Source organism: Equus przewalskii, chromosome 4 (genome assembly GCF_037783145.1).
Source record: "Equus przewalskii isolate Varuska chromosome 4, EquPr2, whole genome shotgun sequence".
In the NCBI taxonomy this organism is placed as follows: Eukaryota; Metazoa; Chordata; class Mammalia; order Perissodactyla; family Equidae; genus Equus; species Equus przewalskii.
In genome coordinates this window covers 16,124,891-16,151,150 of record NC_091834.1, presented here as the reverse complement: position 1 = coordinate 16,151,150, position 26,260 = coordinate 16,124,891, and the positions used below count along the sequence as shown (strand labels likewise).

General features: G+C 54.9%; 1 protein-coding gene across 2 annotated transcripts in view; it reads right to left on the bottom strand.

Moving 5' to 3' along the window:
• The window catches only part of ADCY1 (adenylate cyclase 1), a 150,700-nt gene that overhangs the window by 25,179 nt on the left and 99,261 nt on the right, over nucleotides 1–26,260 (bottom strand). For both annotated transcript variants that reach the window (XR_011538989.1, XM_008519308.2), the window contains exons 12-16: nucleotides 16,968–17,057; nucleotides 15,295–15,551; nucleotides 14,879–15,005; nucleotides 1,408–1,524; nucleotides 458–604 (exon numbers count right to left, since the gene is read on the bottom strand). Coding sequence is in view for 1 of the 2 variants with exons in the window: in XM_008519308.2 (XP_008517530.2) it covers nucleotides 458–604; nucleotides 1,408–1,524; nucleotides 14,879–15,005; nucleotides 15,295–15,551; nucleotides 16,968–17,057 (738 nt within the window). In the remaining variant the exon portion in view is untranslated. The remainder of the gene's footprint in view (nucleotides 1–457; nucleotides 605–1,407; nucleotides 1,525–14,878; nucleotides 15,006–15,294; nucleotides 15,552–16,967; nucleotides 17,058–26,260) is intronic.

Sequence of the window (26,260 nt, the reverse complement as noted above, 5' to 3'; positions counted from 1 at the left end):
GAGAAATGCAGGCCTCAGGGGCCTCAGCAGAGGCCTTTGAAAGAGGCGCCAAGGGGAACGTGCAAGCCCCATCCCCACCCTCCAGGAGCTGAGCTTACCGTCAGCCAGGAGGAGAACGGGCCCCAGTGAGAGGGAAGTAAGACTGGCCAGCCGCCCATCCTGGAGATGAGGCCACCCAGCCCAAGCCCGGCATTTACAAGGTAGGGAACAGGTGCCAGCACCCACCTCCGGAGCCCAGCACCTGCCCCACAGTCCTCCCCAGTGTCCTATGGCAAAGACACTTCTTTGACTGTCACAGGGGGTTGGGATTCCCAAGAAGACAAAATGCCCGTGCTTTCTCGATGTCCCATTGTGGGGTTCAGGATGCATTGTTGGCACCATCCAGGACGTGGTTAGGGGAGGGTCGTTCTCATCCTGCACCATCCTGAGGAGGCTGAGATGGCGAGGGGGCCCTTACCTCGTCGAAGTCGGCAATGATCTCGTTCAGGAGGCGCAGGCACTCCACCCCCATGTTGTTGCCATCCAGCTCGATGTAGAAGTCGTTGAAGTTGGGGATGGAGGCGAACATGACGCCCACCTGCGAGTACGACTGGTAGTAGAGGTCCTGGGGGTCAAAGTTCAGGTCAGCCGCCAGCCCGAGGGACGGCCTAGCAGCATTCAGGGCTGGTGCTGGGACCCTGTGGTACAGATGAGGAGGGGCTCCGAGGGCTCTAGGACACTGGGGGGGTCGTTCAGCTCACAGGTCAGTGCAGAGACCCCTGTGGCCAGTGTCCATCTCTTGGGCAGAGCAAGGTGAGGGGGGCGCAGATACAGACACAGGGTTTAAGGAAAATAATGCACTGTGCTCGGCCCCAAGGTCTAGCCGGATGAAAAATGAGCCCTGGAAGCTATTGCAGGCCAAAGCCAGTCAAGCTGAAACTTGGGGTTGTGCCTCCAGGACCTGAACAGCTGACTGAGCCTCTTTAGCTTTAACTCGACATTTCTAAGTCCTGCTCTGTGCTGGTCCACGAGCTCATTCAGCAGAACACGGCAGTTAGGAAGTTCTGACCCTCCCAGAAGGCACTGAAGCCACTCTCTTTCCTCACAGATGTGGGTGCGATGCTCTCTCCTGGGATCAAAGGGGAGGACACACTAATTCTGGGGTGCCTGTCAACCTAATGCCCCAGGAGCCTCCTGGTTGCCCAGCCCTGACCTGACCTTGGGGTGGGCAGAGGGGCCCACTCACCCTTGGTGTGGCCAAGGATTCAGAAATGGCCACTCTGCAATTTTAAGTAAAGAGAAGTAATGGAAGGGTCATTCTGGGTGGGCCCTCTAGCTGCAGGCCTGTGACCCCGATAGGCCCACCTGGCTTGGCACCCTGCTGGGTCTCAGCGCCAGAAGCAGGTGCCACGTGGGCCACATGCTCACCATGTTCCGGGGGTTGGACATGAGGAAATGCTGGGCGACGTGGGCCGGCAGGAGATTGAAGAGAATCCTCTTATTGTCCAGCTTCACCCGCTCCATGTCGTCTCGCTCCTCCTCTGCCTGCGGACGGTGGACCCTCTGTTAGTCACTCACCCACCCATTCTTGCTTCCTTCGCTCACTCAGCTCCTGCGTGACAGATTCTCTCCTGCACAGACTCTGAACCCTCTTCCCAACCGGGCCCTGACTTTGGGGTGTCCGTGTGCATCTCTGCACTGTCCCATTTTAGCAAAAGCCCTGCTCAGTCGATGTAACCAGACACCCCGTCCTTGATATCTGATCACCCCAGATGTCTGATCGGGGTCCTCATCCCCTACCCACCCCCAGATGATGTCTGATCACCCTAGCCTGGCTTCCAGCAAGAATCCTGCTAGGTGGGTTTAGCCAGAACACCCCTCACCCCTGATGTCTCCTGTTAGTAATTATCCATCCACTGACCCCCATCCTGCTCCTCGGCTATCAATCCCCACTTGCCCAAGTTGTATTCAGGGCAGAGCCCCATTTCTCTCCCCTGCTGCAGTGGCCCCCACACCTATGACAATGGCCCTGAATGACGTCTGCCTTACCACCTTTAACAAGACTCATTTCTCCTAATTTAACACATGCTTCTTTCTAATCATCCAAACTAAACTCCAGCTGCGCTGCTGGGCCACGCCAGGCTCTTCTCTATCCCCCACCAGGCAGTGACCAGATCCTTACAGGGCCTAGAGGATCCATGACTTTCTGGATAAGTCACCACACCGATCAGCTGGAATTTTCAAAGGACAGACAATGTGGGGGCTTCACCTTCATTTCCAGGGTCTGCCCCCGGCCACCTTCTGAGGACCAGATGCCCGCAGCAGCTCTAGCCAACACTCATGCCCGCTCCAGGTCACACCAGCCCCCAGGCAGCCTCCAATGTGTCCCCAGAGCACTCGTGGCTCTGCAGCCCACCGCCCCACTCAGAGTGCCTGAAGCCAGGCGGCGCACACTCCCTAAGCTCCCATTCCCTCTAGAACCTCTCCACCTCCACCAGGACTCAGTCTGTGGGCGCTGAGACAAGTAGAAACCTGTGGGGAGCTGGGGGTGGGGAGCAGATCCAGCACCACAGGAGTTCAGCCCAGTGCTGACTCCCTGGAGCAGGGGCTGGAGCCCAGTGGGTCCAACCAGGAGGACAAGGCACAGCAGATGGCAGACGCGGTCCGAGTCCCAGCTGGCTGAGCTCTGAGCTCCAAGGCCTTGCGGAGACCAATGAAACCAACAGTGATGGCCCCACTCACTGGAGACTGTGAGGGCTCACGGGGCACTGCTGGCAAAGTGCCAACAGCAGACAGTGCTTGGGCACCAACCCTCATAAAGAGAAGCCACCAGTGTCGCTGCTGTTCACTCAGGGATCACCATTGTTCACTCACCCTGGCTTCCACACATGGCACAAAGCCCACCTGTAGAAGGAGCACAGCTCGGGGAACATCTCCGGGTGTGTGTCAGCGTTACGGGGACACCAGACTCCTGAATGTCATAACAGTGGCACACAGATGCCTCGTTGATGGCCTGTGACCTGGCCACCAAAAGCCACGGCCTGGAGGCCAGCATGCCTGGTTTGTGTTCCACTTTGTGGCCGGTGACATGCTTTGGTTTCCTCTTCATAAAATGGGTATAAAATACCCATTTTTAGAGCCGCCATTCCTACTTATCAAGGGGTGAGGAGAGGGCGTGCTACCTAGTAAGCCTGGGGAAGTGTTGCCTCTTTGTGGTGTCATTATAACAACAACAGTTGAGCTGGTTGGTGACCTGATGCTGATGTCACATAGTGATTCTGCCAGCTCAAAGCGAGAAGTGGAGATTCCCAAAGGTAGCTGTGAGGGGGCCTCGGGCCACATGAGGACGCCTGTGAGCACAGGGGACAGTGACTTTAGGATGAGGGACGTGGCTCCTGGGCCTCCTCCAGGGCAAACAACCCCAAGAGGTCCCCTGGGGCAGTCAGTTTTCAAGGAGACTGACCACACGAGAAGCTTCATCTTGCTCCTTAAGGCGAGTGCAGAGGCAGCAGGTGAGGACGAGAGAGGGAGCCCAGGAGCTACAAGACCCAGCGCAGACCAGCACGGGCTCTGCAGACAGGAAGCTTGAGTGTGATGGCTCCAGCTTTGTTCTTTTTTCTTAGGATTTCTTTGCTATTCGAGGTCCTTTTGTTGGTCCATATAAATGTCAAGGTTCTTTGTTCTATTTTGACGAAAAATGCCACTGGGATTCTGATCGGGACTGCATTGAATCTAACAGTTTTATATTTATTAATGGCACAAAAATTTTTCTCTCTCCAAAATACTGTTAATAATATTTTAATAAAATAAATGTAATTGAATATGCTTCAACTTTTTAAAAAGAATCTTGGTTTATTGCTTTATGATGAAAAGCTTTGGTTCTAAGTTTTGCTTATTTCAATTTATTTACAACTTACCTAGATTTATTGGCCATCAGATTAGCTCTCTTCCTAAATCATCATCTATTTTTTAATCATGCACAGATACAAAGGTGTGTGTTGAAATTTGACTGATAAATGTCTATCTTCTTACGAACCAAGCTGAATAAGTTGTACTGTGATATTTTTAACAAAGAAGATAAAAGTCTATGGAAATTCTCTTTTCTTATGATTTTCCAACCAGCCAGGAAACTCTAAGTACCAGTAAGAAAGAGTTGCTGTGGGTGACATACATTATTCCTGCCAACAAAACCACATGACAGAGACACATCCAACATCCATTTTCAAAATGTTCTTTCTACGGCAGAGTTTCTTTCAAAAGATTTTTCCCTTCTCACATGTCCAAAATCTGACCTCTGACTTTAAGGGACAGATTATGGGAGCCTACGTGTCAGAAATTATTTACCAGGTGCATCTATTGACAGTTACGTGGCTTCTGAGAAGGGCTCGAGGCCTGGGGGCAGTTGTCTTTGGTAAACAGAACAGAACAAAAAATAGCATAATCTGACAACTGCCTGCTATGTTGACATCAGGGGACCTGTGAGCCACTGTGCGCTAACTCTCACGGTGACCTCTGCAAAGTGCTGCACAGGGTTTTCAGTCTAACTGCCCAACCAGCAGACCCCGACCTAGCGCCTGGAATCGAGGATGTGCTCACTCAAAATGAACAGCCGAGTAAGACTGGTGCCGGCCTCACCCTGCCTGGGAAGTCACGTCCCTGCCTCCATCCTCCATCCTGGACGTGACATCTGGCCAGAGCCAGACCAACACTGCCAGCTCATCCTTCAAATATTAGGCAAGTGCATTCCTTAATTTTCAGAACACTGACTAGATAGAGACCTTCTGACGCTGTATTATTCAGGATTCTCCAGAGAAAAAGAACCCACGGGACATACATAGATATATAGGAAGATATTTATTATGAGGAATTCACTCACACAATTATGGAGGCTGATAAGCCCTGCCATCTGCTGTCTGCAAGGAGCCCCAGGAGAGCCAGTGGTGTAACTCAGTTTATCCTGAAGACCAGAATTGGCAGCACAGCGGGGCAGAAGAGAATGTCCCAGCTCGAGCTCAGGCAGGAGGGGCCGAATCCTCCTTCCTCCACCTTTTGTTCTATCAGACCCTCAACTGATTGGATGAGGCCCACCACATTAAGGAGGGCAATGTGCTTCACTGAGTCCACCAATTCAAATGTCAATCTTACCGAGAAACACCCTCCCGGACACCCTTAGAATGATGCTTGGACAAACATCTGGGCACTTCATGATCCAGTCAAGTTGACACATAGACTAATCATCACAGACGTCTTCTTCCAAAATCCCCCTCCACTGTCTCCTGTGCCTTTCAGGTGCATGCACCTGTCTCTGAGGGCACCTGGCTCTGGGGACCACCTTGTAGTGTAAGTGCCTGACAACCAGCTTTCGATGACCAAGGCATACACTTCGAAGACATCCCTCTCAAATCAACATACAACCCAGCTACCAGCTTCACAGCTAGGAAAGGTGTCAGCTGCCCGCTCACGAAGCTCCCCTTTCAGGAAGTCCCAGGTGACCTAGACAAATGACCACTCGATGACCCCACTTTTCCCTTCCCGCTCTTACAAGTTCGCCAAAAAAGAGCGAGCCCCAGAAATCCTAGGCCCCTCCCTTTGACCCCAGTAAAGGCAGAACCCCAGGTCCGCACTCTCTCTCTCTACCTGGGACCTCGCTGTGTGGCCCTGGGAGTGCTGTGTACCCTCCATGGTCTGTGAATAAACCCCGTTCCTCAAGGCTCCCGGATGGCTTTTGCTGTGGTGTGTCCTGGGGTCACAGTAAGGACCACAAGGGCGGTCCAGCCACAGCACAGGCTCCAGTCGGGGAAATGTCCGTGGGGACTCAGCACAAGTAGCAGGGGCCCAGGAGAGAGCCTCAGGCATTCTTACCCACAGCATCACTACTGATAGGCTGAGAACTGACTGACAGAAAACACACCTCCTTCTCGGGAAGCGCAGAGACGGAAAGGAACTTTCCCAAGCACACACATCGCCTGACACAGAGGGTCATCAGCCCCCAGGGTAAAAGAACTTAGTCTCTAACTTTGTGGCTGACTCACTCCATGTTGCATCCCTTTGATAACTGATTTTCACTGGAGAATAAGGCACTCTGTGAGATGTGTCTCACCAATGTGAGCAGCCGAGCAGGCGGATTAACTACGGCGCACGTCTTCAAGCAGCCACCCTGCAGAGGTGACAGTATGGAGACTCAGGTGGACCAGGCCGATCAGGCCGCATGGGGCACACTTGTCCAGAGGAGCCCCACTCGGTGTCAGGAGGGTGCAGCAAGAGAGGAAGTGGAGTCAGACCCCATGCCCAGCACTGGCAGTGTCCCCCTGGCCCCCAAGGGCTCTGGGGCAGACCTTCCTGATGTTCCCCACTATCTGGCTTCCTCAACTCCAGGGACCAAGGGGACTGCACAAGCCACCCCTGGGGAGATGGGTGAGACCACATGCCTGGCTTGTCCAAGGCCACATGAGGGAGGCACATGTATCACTTCTGGGCCACAGCCATCACCCCCTCCCTGGGCCATGGCGGTCGAGGATGCTCGTGTCCACCAGCCTGGCCCCCGAAGGATGCAGTGACGTGGTCCCCTCACTGAACTGCATTGGGCACGCAGCGCATAGAGGAATACAGCCCGGCAGACCAGTGATGGATGCTGCCGTTCCCGAGCGTTTGCTGCTGCAGCACAACCGAGCCTGACCCCCAGGATGCCAGGTGCAGACAGCGATTCTAAAGGACCAACTCAGGGATTTTCCTGCTTTTGCCCTCACCTTCCCTCTTTGCAGGTTAGGTCCCTAACACGTACCCATCCCATTACCAGCTTCCCCTCCCCCCAAATCCCCGGGGGTGCATGACCCGTCTCCACCCTTGTCTGCAGTGAGCCCTGATACCAGCAAAGTCTCCCCAGGCTAGTCTGAAGGCTTTTCCCCCAAACATCAGCATTTCAAGAGGTGGTTTTAGCAGGTCATCCTGCCTCCTGGGTGATTAATGGGTCCGTCTAGATCAGCTCCTTGAGCAGCCACCACCTTCCCAGACACCTCACAGCCAGGGCACCTACCGCTTTACAGCTAACCCGGCCTCACACCCTCATGCTGGGATGGCCAGAGTGGAGCCCAGCAGGCAGGACGCTGGCCCAGATCAGGGTTTGAGCCCAGTGCAGGGCTCCCAGCCAGCCTGCCCAGGCCTCTCTCCGGGAGCCATCACCAAGTTGGCTGCCTCTGTCCTGCACTTGCAAAGGACTGTGTTTTTTTAAAAGATTTTATTTTTCCTTTTTCTCCCCAAAGCTCCACGGTACACAGTTGTATATTTTCAGTTGCAGGTCCTTCTGGTTGTGGCATGTGGGACGCCGCCCCAGCGTGGCTTGATGAGCGGTGCCATATCCACACCCAGGATTTGAACCAGGGAAACCCTGGGTCACCACAGCGGAGCCGTGAGCTTAACCACTCAGCCAGGGAGCCAGCCCCAGGACTGCGCTTTTTTAAAAGCAGAATTCGTCCTCAGTTTTACTGTGCTCAGTGTGGTCTATCAATCCAGCATGCCAAGATTAGCTTGGATCCCGGGCGTGATGGGGGTCACTCTGGTGCCAGCTCTCAGCTTCATGCCCTTCCCAAACTGCAGGACCACAGCCACATAGGGAAATGACCAGAGAGAGAGAGGAGCCGGGCAAGGTGCAGGGGAGGGCCTAGGTCCCCAGGGCAGGCACCTGAGCATGCGTAATTATGAACTGTTAGACTGCATCTCCCCCAGCTGCCCCTCGAGCCGCCACATGAGGATGCTACGCTGCACGACAGGCTGACTGTGCACAGAGACTTTCCTCTCGACAGGTCAGTGCTTTGGCCCCCCAACCTCCAGCTCAGCACTTCCAACTTGTCAAGTCCTACCAATGTGACCACTGACTGCTCTCAACCCACACCACTATCCTGGCCCCTCTGCCTGCTCACAGGTCGGCATCTCTTCCCTCAGCTCGGAACCAAGGATGGAGTCCCACACCTCCCCAAATCAGAATACAGTCCAGCTGAGGCCTGTTTTGGACATACGTGTTTTACATACTTACACTACAAGGTGACAACTTAAGTTTAAGCACGAAGAATCTGATGTAAATGTCATCCCTGACGTTTATTAGAAATTGAGGGAGTGAACGTTCAAAGACTGCAGTTAGGATCTATGGGCATATGTACGTGTGTGTATGTCTTCTGTACTGCCCTGGGGAGTGCCTGTGCAAGCGTGTGTGTAAGAGTATGGGTGAGTGCAAGTATGTATGAATTTGTGAGTGTATGTGTGTAAGTGTGTATGTGTGCGAGTGACAGGGAAAGTGCACGTGCATGGTTCTCTATAAAGACTTAGCATCCTGTTGCCCCGCTCTCTCCAGAGAAGGAGCAGACAACAAACCTTCTTGCATGTGTTTCCCCCCAGCTCACAGTCCTCAGTGTACATGAGGCCACCGCGACGTGGCAGCCGGGGGACAGCACCCAGTCACAGGCCAGGGGTCCACACACTGGCGAGCACACAGGAAGCCCAGACACATGGTGATTTCCAACCCCGCCACCCAGACGGAAAGGCAGGATCAGCACGGCGAGCAGGAGGGGCAGCTCTGTTTTGGGACGACGGAGACTTGACTCCTAAGGACACCTCACCCAGGGCAGCTGCTTGGCTAGGTGTCACATCTTAGGGCGAGGCCCAAGTGGTAAACTGAGGCACAGATGTGCTCCGTGTTTCATACAGGACGAGACAGGGATGCTATGTTAAAGGTAAAGAGAGCTTGTGATGGGGGTGAGGCTGTGAGGCTGCACCGGGAGATGTGTTGTCACCTGCTCCACGCCCGCCACCTTTCGCGGTGCACTGAGGGAAACCGAGGCTAGGAAGACAGAGCCCACTCGCTCTGAAAGCTCCCTGAACAGAATAATGAGATCCCTCCTTCCCAGCCTTGAGTTTATATTTACACCAACACAAGGTCAGGGGCAGGATGCACTGGCAGTTGATCAACTCAGCTTCAGTATCTGAATTTCCAGTCTAGGCTAAAATGTCAGATAGCTAAGCCCAAGAATTACCCTTTTCAGAGAAAAGTCAGCATTTCCTGCTAGAGTGGAAAGACCACGTCAGATGCCCCCGCCTCCAGGAAGCCCTCCTCAGTCCTTGGTTAGAGCAAATGGCTCCTTTCCAGATTGCACAGCTTTGCCGGGGTCCCCACAGCATTCTATTTCATATTCTTTTATTCATTCCAGAGACTTCTCTCTTCCCCTCCCTTGACCAACAGCAGCCCGTGGGCAGGGTCCACACTGACGCACCTCCACGAGGTGAGGCTGAGGCAGGAGGAGGCCCCAGCGCCGAGGAGGAGATGCCAGCGCCGAGGGGGAGATGCCAGCGCCGTGCTGCCCGCCTGGGTCACACCCCCACTGTGGATAGGGAGAGGTCCCGCTCGGGGGCAGCCACGGGGCAAAAGGCCTGCGGAGGCCCAAACTCCAGCTCCCTCTTCCCACACCCCCAGCCTGGCCAAGTTGGCCGTGTCACCCCACTAACTGAGCTTAAAAACACGTGTCTGAGTGATTGTAACTTTTGTGATTGCAGAAAATTGGGAATTTCCACGGCACCTACACACAGCAAAATGAAAAGTGGGCAGCCCACGAGCGAGGTTGGGCTGGGAGGGGCTGTGGCTTCAGATGGCCTCTGGGGCCTTAAAGCAGGAGGTTCCATTTTCCAGTCACAAAACTCAGGTTACCAGGGTTTCTTTCGCTCCTTTTGAACCAGGAAGGAAGTGAGGTGGAAATTTCCATAGACGGGACGAGGACACAGCAGCGCCCTGCAACGGGATGGAAGCTCGTCAGGCTGCGTGTGAACCGAGGTCTGCGGGAGAGCCACTCATGCTCGGGGGTGGAAGACAGCCTCCTCCCCTCCATGCACAGCGGGAGGGTGGGATCCATCGCCCGCCCCCCACAGAGGGCCGAGCCCACGCTCCCGGCCCGCTGGTGCTCTCCTTCCACATACAGGTGTCCCTGGGTCCTTCTCCCAGCCCAGACTGAGCCCTCAGAGAAGGCCTCCATCACCAGCTCATGTGAAGTCTCGATGGGTGTGAAACGAGGTAGGTTGTGCAACATAGATTTGCAGCTGTTCCCAGCACCCCGCAGGGACTCCATGCCTTCATGATGCTACTCCTCCGCACCTTCCCCCACCCGGCAAGAGCAGGTCCCTGAGGCACCAGGGAGCTCACCCATCCTGGGCTGGCAGGGCCTCGGCTGTGTAGCAAGAACTTCCCGACACGCCTGGGGACCGTGTTACTGTCACGGGAGAGGAGAACGGAGAGGGAACATGGGCGGAGGAGGCACAGGCCTCTAGTGGGGCTCCAACCCCGGGAGCTCCATCGGTGCCAGCCGACCCTCTGGATGCCAGAGGGCAGCTGCACAAATGGGAATGACCCCCGGATTAAGTACTTCCTTCTAGAGAAAGAAGTTGTTTTATTACAATCAAAATTATAACATCACAATAGCATGGTGACGATCTCCTGAGTTCAAAGGAAAACATCTCATGGGAACAGAGCATTCGGCAGCTACAGATCAGGAGGTTAACACGTCGTCGCGAGGGAAAAGCTGGTCTGTTTCTGTAGGTTAGTAAGACCAGCCTGGTCTCAATAAATGATTAACCCTGCGAGTCTTTGGCCTGGCGATTTTGCAATAGTTTGAGGCCCTCTGATGTCTGCACAACATGCTTAAACATCCAGAGGGCAAACAAGCAAAGTCTAGAAATGTCCTTGTTTTGCTGGGTTTACGGGAAAGTGAGGCAGCGTTTCCTGTTATACATCCTTGGGAAAACATGTCAGCGTGCTCTGTGTCGGCGCCCTTCCCCTGTGACACACACATGCTCTCTCGCACTGACCTCGCTGGAAAGCTCGCCTCACGGTGGGGCCGGGTGTGGCGAGGCGTGTCGGTGGTGGAGAATCCCAGGGCAGGGTCGGTCAACCGTTGTGCTTAATGCCATTTAAAGGAACACCAATGCCAAGAACAGCCCTTGCCAACCCAGATAAGAGAAAAGGCCTACCCAAGAGCCAATGGCCAGGGCCGCAGGCACCCCTGTGAGCGGGAGGTGCAGGGCACCAAGTCACCAAGTCGGAAACCTGAGTCTTGCGTACCTCCGGGCCGGTCCAGCTCTTCCTGGCTCATCCTGAGTCCATTCTTCTCAAGCCCTGAGCAGGTAATCATAAGTGAAAGTCTTTAAACCTGAGGGGCCAGCTGGTGGCGGAGTGGACAAATCTCAGGGACCAGCCAGCCTGGCGGCCCTGGATAGCCAGCCAGAGCCAGACAAGACCAAGGTCCTGAGCACAGCCAGCCACAAAGAGGCTGCTCTCCGTGACTTAGTGCGGCTGTGGCAAACTGTGGCGTCCAGACTCCAGTCCAGGAACCAGTGTGTGTGCTGGTCTCTTCCACTGGCATCTGCTCTGATTGGGGCCCATCCGAAGACTTCACCAACAGACCCCTTGCCGCCAGCCTCCGGTTGGTTTCAGCCAGTCTGGGGGGCCAGCAGGAGTAGAGAGTGAGGGAGAAGAGCATGCTGGGTCCCTCCTGGCATGGTCGCTGCAGGCTGGCCGTGTCCCTTGGCTGAAGTTCGTGAATCCTGTCTGGTAGCCCACCTTGCCTCGAAGTTCAGGGTAGGGACACTCCACTGTGGTGGCCCACGCATGGCACCAGCCTGGGGTCGCCCTACACCCAGCCCCCTTTCAGATGCTCCAAGCGCTGCCAGCTCTCTTGACCTCACCCGACTGGAGCATGCCCTCTGCCCTCTACTCAGACTGAGTGATCTGTACCTGAGACCACTCTCACCTCCACTGCGGCCGCCTTGCCTGATGGCCAACTATGGCTGGGCCCCCAGGGCCACTTCCAAAGCACCCTCCTGGCAGCCTTTGTGACTGTGGGTGCTCCCTCCAGGGGGCCTCCGCCGGCCCTGGCTCTGTCTCACGCCACTGCCAGGCCGCCTTTGGAGACGGGGATGGGATCCTGCCACCCTGCCTCTGAGGCAGTCAATCAGCCCCGCCCACAGAGGATAGAGGCTCTGACCCCTCAACCATCTCCTTGCCACCTTTCCCACCTGCGGGGCTCTGCGAAGGTCCCCTTCCTGCCACAGGCCTGTCCCCGTCCCTCAACACCAGCCCCTCCAGGTGACTCTCAAGCATCCAGGAGGCCTCAAGGAGCCCTGGGGGCTTCGTGGGAGAGCAGTGGGCTCTCAGGAGTGATGACTGTGGCAGCCCACGTCCCTTGAGGGGAGGGGATGTTCCCATGTGCATGGCTGCACCAGAGTCTGTGGCGGGAAGCAGGAGGCCCACCCGGGTGTCCTTGACCCAGGGAGAGGGGGCCACGAGCTCAGACCTCAGCAGCCCCCGCTCGCCTGGAATCCAGAGTCCAGGTGAAGACAGCGCTGGGCTGCAGGCTCCTTAGCATCAGGGCGCCGCCTGGCCACACACCGGGTGGGGTTTGTCCAGAACAGGCACTGACTTAGCATACACGTTGAAAAATAAATGAGACAGGCAAATCCACAGGGGCGGAAAGTAGACTAGTGGTCGCTTAGGGCTGGGGGTGGGGAGAAAGTGGGAGCACCTGTTAACGGGGATGGGTTCTCTGATTGACTGTGGTGATGGTTGCACAGCTCTGTGAATACAGTAAAAACCACTGCACTGCATACTTTATATGGATGAATGGTGTGGGATGTGAATTATAGCTCAGTAAAGCTGTTATATAACTAAAGAATAAATGAACTATGATTTTCTCCTAGCATATCCGTGTCTGCATATAGGCACATAGACAGATACAGGTATGCATACAGATAGATAGACATATACACGTGGAATACACACACACAGAGGCACATGCATTTTCTTTCCTCATGACCTTGAATATACAACTTGCTCTCATGTGCTAACAGAAACCTACTTGGTTGGCTTCTGTCTTTTCCAGGTTAATTAAACTAGAGGGAAAACAACAATTTCTGTGGTTTTTGTCAGAGTGGTCATTTGCCCAAAAGAGTGGGACTGTCAGCCGTGGTAACACTGTCTGACGGCTGCTCAGGTCTGCTGAGCACCTGCTGTGCGCCAGGCCCACGGCCGAGCAGGTGGAGAAGGAAGCTGCAATTATTGCTCACGCAATGGTAAATGTTCTGTGTCAACCTGACTGGGCTAAGGGATGCCCAGCAGGCTGGTGCACATCATTTCTGGGTGGGTCAGGAGAGATTAGCATATGAATTGGTGGACTGAGTAAAGCAGATGGCCCTCGTGGTGTGGGCAGACATCATCCAATCCATCAGGGCCCAAATAGAACAAAAAGGCCGTGGACGGGAAAATTCGCTCTCCGCCTGAGCTGGGACGTCCATCCTCCCCTGCCCCTGGACATCAGGGCTCCTGATTCTCTGACCGTTGGACTCAGACTGAACTGCACCCTCAGCTTTCCTGGGCTTCTGATTGGAAACTGCAGATGGCGGGACTTCTCGGTCTCCCTGACTGCGAGAGCCAATCCTTGTAACACATTTCCTCTTCTATCTCCTTCTATATCAGATTGGCTGTCTCTCCAAGAACCTGACCAACACGCTCACACACTGCATTAGGGTCATAATCTCAATTTACCGCTGGCCAAAGAGCAGTCACACAGACCCGGAGTGAGTAGCTGAGATTCGGGACCAGGACCCCCTAACTCCAGGCTCAATGCCTGCCTGCCTGCCCGAAGCAGCTAATCAGGGCCTCGGCCACTGACTGCCCACCTGCTGCCCACTCAGCCCCAGGAACGTGGATGTCATATCAACAGGCTTCGTCCATCTTCCTGGAGCAAGGATGCTGTCAGGCAGCACAGGAGGAGCCCGGCCCCCACCCCAAGCAGGCACGTCTGAGCCTTTCCTGCTGCTGGGATAGACTGTGGGGTGACAATGGGTGCACCTGGCCACCTGTGTACGGTCACTGGCTCCTCCTCGTGCCCTGTGGGCTGTGGCTGTCTGGTGTTAGTTGTGGGGCTGGGCCCCGGGCTGCATGCTCGGGCCCCTGGTATGAGGACGCTCCCGCCTGCCACAGACCTGCACGGACCCCTTGTCATCCTGCCTGTGGCCCCGGGTGCGTTACGTCTGTGCCCCGTTTCCCATCTGTAATCCCACCTCCTGGGCAGGGCTGCTGTGAGGACTAAATAGAATTAAACGCCGCTTCTTCATGTGTCAAAAATTGACTCTCAAGCTAACATTCATCAGCCTCCATCCTACTGCACGCCCCTCCCCATTTTTAGATCTGGAAACCAAGGGGAAGCCGTTTGCTCAGGGTCAAGAAGTTTGCAAGGTGAGGGGACGAAGTTTGAACCCCAGCGGCCTGGGCCAGAAAGCCGGACGGCCTCACCTCCCAGAGCCGGGGACACAGAGGGGACACACAGAGACACACACCACGTGGCCTGGGCTGGGCCCCAAAGCGGACTTGGGCTACGTCCTGTGTGCCTCTACACGGCAGGTGAGCAGGGCAAACCTCTGGCGGTCATCGCCTGCCTCCTTGGGTGTCAAGGCCAGCGGCAGCTCACGTGTCCGCTATTCCTCAGCCTCCCTCACAGCTCTCGTGTCAGAATTTCCCAGCGTACGCATTAAAAATATGGATTCCTGCCCCCAACTACACACCTACTAAATCTGGGGTGGGCTGTGAGACCCAGTGTCACATCCAGCCCAGCGGAGGCTGCACCCCTCTGCTGGAACACCTCTGGCAACGGGGAGCTCAATGCTCGCATAACTGCCAAACGACGACCATCAGACGGCGTTCATCAGGCTGTCCCTGCGGCCTGCCCACCGCCCCGCTCCCACTCCTAGTCTGGCCCACAGTGCCAGCGCACGCAACCAGCTGGGCTCCATCCGGGAGCCCCCACCTGACACCACTCCCAAGGGGCGCCTTTGTCAACCCCTCGAAGGAAGCAGAAAGGGCTCATCTTGCCTGCACAGCCCAGAGGTAGTCCAGCCGCAGCTTGACGTCCACCTGCCGGGCGTGCAGGGCCAGCGTGCACGAGAACAGCAGGATGGCCACAATCGGCTCGAAGCTGCGCCCAGAGACAGTGCCGCCCCTTGGGGAAGATGAGGAAGAAAACCCACGTCAGTGTGAAGACTTTGTCATCGAACATGAGACCGGTCCACAGAGCGCCCCTCAGACGTGACACCCACAGCAGCGCCTGGGACTGAGCCAGGCTGGGAGCCACACCTCAGCGGGAAACCCAGGCCTTGCTGGAAGGTGGGTTGAAATGGAGAAACCACGGAACCAATGATCTTTCTGATCAGCAAACTGGACCACACAGTGCTACGCACAACGTCCACAACATCCACTCGGGTCTGTTCTGGCAGAAGCAGCGCACCTACCCCACGGCCTTGGTGTACCCGCTGAGCTCCAGGACCAGGATGTAGGACGCCGTGAGCACGGAGAGCAGGATCATTTTGGGCAAGGAAGAGACCCGCAGGAATATGGCCAGCGGGAGGGTGCCCACCAGGCCACAGAGCAGGGCATGGGGTGCAGACTCGCAGGGCGGGGCAGGCAGCACTGGGCTCCGGCCGCCGGACGACAGGAACACCAGAGACCCGTTGGGACTGGAGCTCCAGGCCCAGGGCAGACAGCCCACCTGGAAGAGGATGGAGGGGCAAGAAATGTGGAAGAGGCCCCGCTCAGGATAGGCAGCCGGCCATTCTCCCGAAATCCCCTGCAGCCTCCTGCTCCGACCCACTCGCCCAAGTGCCACCAGCAGGGCCTCCGACACTCCCATGTGCTCAGAGCCTTCCAGGCCCCTCACTGCCAGAGGGGGAGCAGGGGCCCCAGGACCTAAGTCAGGGCCACGAGACACCTGCCAGCCTCCCGAAAACCTGTCAGTTCCATCCTGTTACTCTCACCCCTCCTCCACTCTGTTACTCCTACCCCACTACCACCATGTTACTCCCACCCCACCTGCATACTTCTGCACCACCTCCAGCCTGTTACTCTCATCCCGCCTCCATTCTATTACTCATGCTCCACTTCCATCCTGTTACCCCCGCACCAGCTCCCTCCTGTTATTCCCATCCCACTTCCATTCTTTTACTCCTGCCCTACCACCATCCTGTCACTCCCAAACCACCTCCACCTGTTACTCCTGCACCAGCTCCATCCTGTTACTCCTGCACCAGTTCCATCCTATTACTCACACCTGCCTTCCATCCTGTTACTCACACCCCTCTTCCATCCTGTTACTCACACCCCACCTCCATCCTGTTACTCCTCTACCAGCTCCATCCTGTTACTCCCACCCCACCTCCATTCTATTACTCACACCCCACTTCCATCCTGTTACTCACACCCTACCTCCATCCTCTTACTCCTGCCCCAGCTCCATCCTGTTATTCCTGCCCCACTTCCATTCTTCTACTCCTGCCTTACCTCCAGCCTGTCACTCCCACCCCAACTCTATCCTATTACTCCTGCCCCAGCTCCACCTTGTTACTCCTGCCCCAGCTTCACGCTGCTATTCCCACCCCATCTCCATCCTGTTACTCCTGCCCCACTTCCACCTTGTTATTCCTGCCCATCTCCATCCTGTTACTCCTGCCCCACCTCTATCCTGTTACTGCCACCCCAGGTCCACCATTTCACTCCTAGCCCAGCTCCACCCTGTTACTCCTGCTCTATCTCAGTCCTATTACTCTGCCCCAGCTTCTGTCCTCTGCACACTATGAAGGGGCAGGGCTTCCTTTATCAGGAAGAGACTGCATTTCCTCTGCTGGATGAAGTCCCCTCCCCTGGCTTCCTTGGGCACCCCCAGGCCTGCCTCTGACTCCCTTGTCTCCTCCCCATCCCTGGGCCAAGCCCTCCAGCATGGCTCTCTGTAGGTGCTACTCTTACCCCACATCCACCCTGTTACTCCAGCCCCAGCTCTGTCCTGTTACTCATGTCCCACCTCCACCCTGTTGCTCCTGCCCCAGCTCCATCCTGCTATTCCTGTCCCACCCCATCCTGCACCTCACTCTCTTGCCATACCCAGCCCTTGCTGCTAGTCAGAGATACTCACCACACATCCTTGGGCCACAGAATAGATTAAGACCACTATGAAAATACACAGGACGGTACGAATCTGGATCGTCAGGCACCCTGGAAAACACTGAACAACAAAACATTATTTTAAAAGTAGCATCTTTTTGTTTTTGGTGAGGAAGATTTGCCCTGAGCTAACATCCATTGCCAATCTTCCTCTTTTTTTTTTTGTTTTTTTGAGGAAGATTCGCCCTGAGCTAACATCTGTGCCAATCTTCCTCCACTTTATATGTGGGATGCCTCCACAGCATGGCTGATGAGCGGAGTAGGTGTGTGCCCAGGATCTGAACCTGCGAACCCAGGCCGCCGAAGCAGAGTGGCAGAACTTTAACCCCTCAGCCACAAGCCTGGCCCCCTAAAAGTAGCATCTTATTACAAACTGTTCCTGTTCACAGTAAATCATTCACATTTCACAATGTGCAGAGCAACCCGAATACTGTTAGATTCCCACCCACTATTCAGCCTCCACCCAAATTCATTGCTTGTTTTCCTATATTTAATCTCCTAGGTGAAATAACTGACAAAATCTAAAAAACAAACTGATGTCTTTAAATGAAAAGGAGCGAGACCTGCTCTGCCCCTCCACTGCAACTGTGACTGGCACTGAAATTAACTGAACAGATTAACTTGACATTTTCATAATATCGAATCCTTTTGCCTCAGAAATGGTAAGAATTCCCACTTATTTGTGTCTTCTTTTACCTCCTTTAACTAAATTTTATCATTTTCTTCACACAGGTTTAATATAATATTTGTTACATGATTAGAAATTTCATTTTAAGTCTACTTAAATGCATTTTGCAATATTCAACAAACGATTTCATGGATAAAAGTCAGAAGTTCTTTTTAGATCCACACTCCCGAAATTAGAAATAAAAATGAAAATAAGGGCCACAGGGACCTTACAGAAAACACTGATGAGACCCCGGCCCAGCCAGGTTGCCCTGGGCCGTCTACGCGGTCGTCCCTGTAACCCTCCCTGCTGTGAGGCCGGGATCATTACTATCCCCGCTCTATAGGTAAGGAGACACATCCCAGACACCTCCAGGCCACACCACTCGTCCTATGGACCAGGACACCGAGCGGCTGCTCCAGCTCACGCAGTGGTGGTTATGGACCTGGGTCCAAGTTCTCAGTTCCCCAGGGCCCAACAATGTTGTGTTTCGCTGAAACACTGGCCTCCTCTGATCTTCTCAGAAACAAGAGCTGTTCTGCGTTGGGGCCAGGCCCAAAGGTCTTATTGACCTGGTCTATCTCACTTCCCTCCCGGTCTTATCTCCAAGATAAGACATGGATGTGGGCCCTGAGACTCGCACCCCCCGCCCCCCTGCTGAGGCACATGCAGGTCATTCATTCATTCATTCAGCAAGCACTGGAGGAGCTCCTCCTGGCCATGAGCTTCAGGTGCCCGGCAGGGAGTGCCGTGAGTAGGGCCTGGCCCCTGGTGCTACGGGAAGACGAAAACAGAACAAAAGTCTCTCAGGAGGCGGTGAGTGGAGGGCCACTGGCCAAGGCCAGGTGAGCCTGCCTGGGGAGCATGGCGGCTGCAGAGGAGGTTACCTGGAGCCAGGTCTGCAATGCCAGGGGAAGGGCCTGCCAGGACCCGGGTAGGGTACCCATGCAAGGCTCAGTGGCACCGAACGCTTGAGGCCTACCAGGCTGAACCTGCATTCCCACTTGTGTGGGTCCAAATGACCAAATGATGGCCAGTTCCCATGGCAATTTCGCATCCGGGCTGTACAAACCATCATGTGCATTCTATGGGCCCAGTGCTCCCTTTGAGCTCTATTGATTCAAGACCAAACAAGGCAAACTGTAACGGCTCACACAATCAGTTATTTATAGATGGTTATTTATTGAGCCACAGACTCATTCATTCAACACTTACGGATTTGTTTCCTGCCCGCTGAGTGCCAGCGCTACGCTACACTCTCTGAAATAAGAGTGCCAACAGACTGCCAGCATCTGGGTCTTAGAGTAACCTATGGTTTTCTTTAGCATCACATTGCCTCAGGTTACATCACCAAGCAGCCAGAAAGCACTGCTTTCCCCCCATGGAGTGGGCGCTTGGCTGCCCCCAAGAACTGATTCCCCCCCCCCATCCTGCCAACAGCACTCAGACTTTTGTTCAGGTATCAGATCTTTCAGAAACTCCAGGACCTGCTGACCCCACCCAGCCTCACAGGGTCCCGTTTAACACACACGTCAGAACATTGCCTTGCCTGGCTACGAGAGCAAGGTGGGGTACATGATGTGGGCCTATGAGAATAAAGGAGGCTATGGCTTTGCAGGACTTAGTCACCCCTCTCCTGGGCCCTCGTCTCCTGACCCCAGCTAGCTGTGTGCTCAGCTCCAAGACTCCAGCTCCAGCTGCGCCTGCAGGAACCCCACGATGTGAGAAGGGAGACGTGGGTTCCAGCCAGCTCAGATCACAGGATCCAGCTTGTTCCTGCTCACCCCTCTCGACACCCGTCTCCCCTCCCCACCGCCTGCCCCAAGCACTGCGAGCTCTGTCAGCAGATGCGGAGACCACAGCCTTGCACAGCTGTTTCACCGGCTCCCACCACTGCGTGAGTTCGAGGGCGGGTGGGAGCCGCTGGAGCTGCTGGCTGCCCTGATATGTGAACCACAGCTCAGACCCCAGAACAGAGTTTGGAACAAGTGCCGTCAATCTCTGGAGACAACTACTCTCCTGCTGAGAAACAGCTCTTGGCCTGCTACTGGGCCTTAGTAGAGACCAAACACTTGACCACAGGCCACCAGGTTGGCAGGAGGCCTGAGCTGACCATCATGAGCTGGTGATATCTGACCCACCAAGCCACAAAGTTGGGCATGCACAGCATGCTCCTTCATCAAAAGGAAGGGGTACATACATGATCAGGCCTGAGCGGGCCCTGAAGGCACAAGTAAGTTACATGAAGAAGTGGCCTGAATGCCCATGGTCCCCACTCCTGCTACACGGCCTGCTCTCTCCCAGCCTGCACTGTGGCCTTATGGGGAGTTCCCTCCAATCAGCTGACAGAGGAAGAGAAGACTTGAGCCAGGTTTGTGGATGGTGCTCTATGACACACAGCCCCCACCAGAAGTGGGTAGCTGCAGCACTGCTGCCCCTCTCTGGGACTCCTCCCAGTGCACCCGGCTGTGCATTGTGCCTGGAAGGGGAAATGGCAGACATGCGACTATATAAGGATCCATGGCTGCAGCTGACGGGTTGGCTCGATGTTCAGGGACTTTGGAAGGAACACGATTGGCACACTGGTGACAAGGAATCTGTGGGAGGGATGCAGACTGACCTCTTTACATAGGCAAAAATATGGAGATATTTATGCCCCACGTGAATGTCCACCAAAGGGGGACCTCAGCAGAGATTTTAATAATCAAGTGGGTAGGATGACCTGTTCTGTGGATACCAGTCAGCTTCTTTCCCTAGCCAGCCCTGTGAGCCCCCAATGGGCTCAAGAATGAAGTGGCCATAGTGGTAGGGACAGAGGTGATGCATGGACTCAGCAACAGGGACATCACTCAGCAAGGCTGACCTGGCTACGGCCACTGCTGAGTGCCCAATCTGCCATCGGCAGAGACTGAGCCCCCCATACGGCACCCGTCTCCTAACAGGAAACAAGAGAAGGGAATTCTGGGAGATGGCATTCATCCTGGGCAACCTGACACAGCACAAAGCCATGAGGCCTCCCCCAAATGGCCACGTCATGTCCCCAACCTCACTCTTGTGGCCTGGTGGCAGGGTGATCACATCAGAACACATCCATCATAGAAAGGGCAGCGCTCTTTTCACTGGAGGAAAAACCATGGATAACAGGTCTGCCTTTTCCACCCAGGTGCTTCTGTGAAACTCCCACCACAGACGCACAGAACGTCTTAATCCTCCGCCATTTCTCAGCAAGTGAGTGCAGCAATGGGCACACGCTGATACGATTCACTGGTCCTACCATGGCCCACAGTCTGAAGCAGCTGGCTTCACAGAACAGGGAAGTGGCCTTCTGAAGACTCAGTGATGGTGCCAGCTAAGTGGCAGGTCTTGCGGGGCTGGGCTAATGTCCTCCAGGATGCAAAAGTATCCGAATCAGTGTCCAACACAGGCAGGCCTGGCTTTACATGGTACTGCAGGACTGTGGCAGTGACCACGCAGGCTGAAGGCATGCAAAACGACCTTAACAACCTACAGGAAAAATGATCATTGTCCCATGACCCTTAAAATTTTTCTCAAAACACCAAAAACTCTTTTACCTTTGGTTAGACATGTATAGGGAAATCTAAAAAATGATAAACTAACATGTAGTTAGTATACTTGTGATGGGCATGAAATGGTCCCCACGATTTCTTCCCCTAATGCCTAGGCCAGGGACCACGATGAGACACCTCTCCCAAGATGATGCTGCATTCCGTGACCAAGGGGTTTTGCAGACGTGATTCAGCTCACCAATCAGCTGACTGTGAGAGACCCAGAAAGGCCTACTGGGCGGACCTGATCCAATCACACTGGGCCTGGAAAAGCTCGAGTTGTTTCCTGGCTGGTGGCAAAGGGGAAGCAAGATTCGACATGCGGGGCTAGGCTGGAGATGGAGGGGGCCACGTGCCAGACCAGAGAGTAGCCTCTGGGAGCCAGGGTGACAGTCCTGCAACCACCCAGAACAGGATTCTGCTGATGGCCTGTGGGGGCTCCTTCCCAAAGCCCCCACAAAGCCCACCGGCCTCATGATGCTGGAGCAGGGAGACAGCCGGCCATGCCTGACTGCTGACCTACTGAGCCTAGGTCACTGTCAGGAAGCAACAGAAAGCGAAGACAGGTGTCGGAGCCTAGGAGTAGGGGGCTGCCGTAATAAACACCCGAATGTAGGGGCAGCCTGGAATTGGGCAGTGGGGAAGTTGTGAGGAATCCTGAGGAGAAGAGAGAAAGTGTGTCCTGGTGGGCTCCCATGTTCTCTCCTCCCCTGCCCGGGGCATTTCACACTCCACCAGAGACTGAAACCGCCTTTCTACACAGGAGGAACGCGTGGATACCTTCGTAGCGACGTGCCACTTCCCTGAGGGACTCTGGCTGACAGGCCAGGTTTGCTGGGGCCCCTGAGAAGGAAGCATTTGGGTCCCTTTGAGGGAGAGGCCAGAGAGGCATCCTCCCCTCTCTGGACGTGGGGTGCACATAAATGTGGTGGGTGGACGTGAACGTGGTAGGTGGTCATGGACGTGGTGGGAGGACGTGGACGTGGTGGGTGGACGCAGACGTGGTGGGTGGCCACGGACGTGGTGGGTGGATGTGGACATGGTGGGTGGACACAGACGTGGTGGATGGACATGGACGTGGAAGTGGTGGGTGGACGTGGACATGGTGGGTGGACGTGGTGGGTGGACATGATAGGCAGTCGTGGATGTGGCAGGTGGATGTACGGCTGGGCTGCTGATGTCTTTGGGCCCCTCCAAGGGAGGCCAGCCTTGGGCAGGGGCCGGCCCATATGGGCAGGGAGAGAACCCAGAGAGAAAGGGGTCACAGGTGGCAGAATGGAGTCATTGGATCAAACCAGCCCTGGGCCTTCCTCCCTCTCTCTCCCTCTCCCCATCTCCTTCCCTCTGGTTTTTCTGAATATGTGAGCCAATAAATTCCCTGTATCATTTAAGATTGAGCAAGCTATTTTGTTACTTGCAAAATAACATTCTTCAAGAAAGGGGCGGCGCAGCACCTGGATCACACCTGGTGAGGGAGCTGTGACCACTGGCCATGGGGTATTAAGATCCTCCTCACTCGATGCTAAATACCTGGTCCTACAAATGTGTTGGATGGAATACACCTCACAGCTGAACAGTGACAATCACATGGACCAGTGTGGAGAGGACCTTGCTGTGAGCTCTTAGAGGAGCAGAAACATGAATTTTAAGGAGGGTTATCCGTTATTCTAAAGACTGATGGCCTACTTTTTTTTTATTGTTAATTTGGGTTCTTTCAGTTCTTTTTCATAAGCAAAATATACATACGTATATTTATCCACAGAAAAAATACAGCATGAAAAATAATGTCATAATACAGAGAAAAGCTGATCTGATGTGAACAATGGAAAATTCCCCCAGAACGTGACCCACAATTAGCCAAACGTGGCCCAGTGGGTTGTTGGTTGTTGGAACATCCTCAAAGCACGCTGTCCACACAGCTACAAACAACAGGGACACTGTTTCAGAAAGCGACCCTGCAGCAATGGTGAGTGTGAGCATCCTGGAAGCCATGGCAAGAAGGGCTGTTCGCAGCATGAGCTGAATCTCATGAAGGCCCCCAACACTGTGGCGAGGCCACAAAGCGGAATCGGGAATGCTGTGCAAATGTGGAGCAAGAAACCTGTGCTCTGCAGAGAAGAGAAGCCAAGGAGTGAGCCAGGACAACACACGGAGCAAACCTCGGTACGCACAGAAAGATAGCGGGAGGAGGGGTGGCCACCCAGCACCATGGACGGTCAGTCCTAATGTGGGCAACGCTCTGCCCGATGACCACACTGTGCCTGAGCCACATGGCTGCGGGGTTTAAACCATTTAGGCAAATGCGACAACCACACACCCGCAGCCTCCCCTGAGCCCTGCTCCTGGCTCTATTCTCAGCGCCCTGTGAGGGGCTTCCGCTCCACAGCGGATGTGCTCCTGCGAGGAGGCGGGGCCTTCAGAACCTTTGCTCAGGAGGCAAATTAAGAACATGTTTACATTCCAGCCCCCAGACACACGGCTGAACCCTGATGACACCTGATGCAGGAGGATGTTATTCAAGTCTATTCTGTTCCTTCTGTTCACACCCCACAGAACATGACTTCACAGCCCCATGAGCTGCAATTTGAAGTCCCACTGAGGCAGGCAAGCCTGCTCCCCCGTCCCCACCCACAGGCACTCCAGGTCTGGGCAGGACGGGGCACGGGGACACTTCGTCTCCCCAGGCAGGCCCCGCTGGACAGCAGTAAGGACGGGAGGAAGCCCAAGGTCAGGCCCCCTTCCTCCTGAGCGGTCCCCTCTGCCTTCACTCAGAGGACCGCGAAGGCGCGACTGAGACAGTGGATTCCAGCTCCAGGGAGAAGAATGGAAAAACGAGGCTGAAATGCGACCATCGGCACCAGGCCACGGTGGGAAGAATGAGGGGGCCTGTCCAAGGCACACACCGGCTGTCTTCCAGGCCATGTCACACTCACAACCTGGAACCAGCAAGCCCTGGGAGGCGTGGAGCCCCGGAGAGTGAAGGGCACCTCGAACCTGCAGATGCCCCGTGTCCGGTCCAGTGCAGGCCTCTCTCCATCCCTCCTCAGTGCTCCTTCTCCTGGTCCAGCCCATGGCAGCCCTGGACCCACTGCACCCACCAGGGCCAGCACTGCTGCAGATATGGCCTCAGCTAGCGGCCCTGCCTCAGATGGGTCCTCATGGCCAGCTGGTCCAGCTCTGCCCCTCTCTAGCCCTCACCACAGACCCTCAAGCATTCTCTCAACCCTGCAGAGCTCCTCCCTCCCTGGTCCTGGCCCGCTGGCCTTAGAATTGATGGCATCAGCCCTGCTGACCAGCCCCTTGGCTTCTCCAGCCTCTCCTCCTGTTTTAAGAACAAAGGCTTCAATTGAGCCTAGCGTGTGCGAGGCCCTGCTCCCAGTGCTTCACGAATATCAGCTTCTACTGCCATCCCCACGTCACAGAGTGAGATACTAAGGCCCCAGAGCTGGCAGCCCCTAGCAATGGGGGAGCCAATCAGGTGGGCTAAGGTCCCAGATGGACACACTGCTGCCACACCCACCCAGGCCCCCAGGCTATGGCCACCTTCTACGTCAGAGCACAGCACTCGGTCCAGCTGACTCCCAGGCTTTCTCGGGGATGCGCTGCTGTGACGGAGCCAAGCCCACCTGCATGTGCGGCCGTGTCACCCTTCCTTGGCACGCGCTGGGCCTCTGCTTGCCCCCCAACCAGCCCCTGACTCCTCCGCAGCCGGCCCTGCCCTGCAGTCTTCTACACAAGCCCCCATGGTGAACTCAGAGCCGAGCTGAGCACAGGGCCTGCGGACAAGTGTGAGAGCGTGTGGGTCAGACTCTAAACAGCCCCACGGACCGGGGAACTGAAGTCTCCTCTCATCAGAACCGTGCGTGCTCCACCCGCTCTGCTTCCTGCCCATGGGCGCCAGCCCACCCACTGCAGATCCCAGGAAGGCCTGACGTTTCAAAATCACACACTTAGCAAAAAGACTCAGGGCCACGGGGAGGGCAAGCGGGAGAGCAGACGTTCAGAAAGAAAGGGGCTGGTGGAGCTGGGCTGCCTCTGCCAAGGGAACCGTGTCCACCACTGGCCACATGGGCTCCCAGCACCGGGGACAATGCAGCAAGCTTTAGAAATTAGTATCCATTTGTCATGCTTTCACTTGAAATTAAGTGAATAAAGCAATCTTATTTTAAGTGGGAAATTTCAAAGTGTACCAAAACAAACATCTCTCCATCTATGAAAGTCAAAGTCCTGGGAGTATGGTTTGAATAAATAGCATTTTTTTAATTTGAAAAAAAAAAGAAGGAGCCAATCCCATGGTCTAGTGGTTAAGTTGGGTGCACTCCACTTCAGCGGCCCAGGTTCAGTTCCAGGATGTGGACCTACACCACTTGGCATCAGCCATGCTGTGGCAGCGACCCACATACAAAATACAGGAAGACTAGCACAAATGTTAGCTCAGTGACAATCTTCCTCAAGGAAAATGAGGAAGACTGGCAACAGATGTTATCTCAGGGCCAATCTTCCTCAGCAAAAAAAAAAAAAAGAAAGAAAGTTACCTATGAAAAATGAAGAAGTTAAACAAATAAAACTAGATTTAATCTTTTCAAGAAGTTGCTATTTCCAACAATTATGCAAAAATAACATTGGGTCTACCAGATGTGACAACTGGGGGTACAGTGGGGAGATGGGACATTCGGAAATGCAGGCTCAGGAAGGGACAGAGGACTGCAGGACTAGGACAAACAGTTCTCACCCAGGAGTCACGGACAGCACAGAGCTGCGTCCTCAACCCCCAGCTCCAAGAGTCAACACCAGCAAGCCAGCGAAGAACCCTCAACAGTGTGGACGCCCCAGTCTACATGAGGATGCACAAGCCATCGTTCTCCTGTCCCCACAGGACTCTCCACTGCAGAGTCAGCATCGCACCTCGTGCTCAAGTGCTCAACTGCTACCGATCACTGGCTGCTCTGTCCCCGGGGTACACCCTCAGAACTCCAAATAGCACTCAGCACACGACAAGGGTTTATGAGCCCCTGCTACACAGGCAACTCT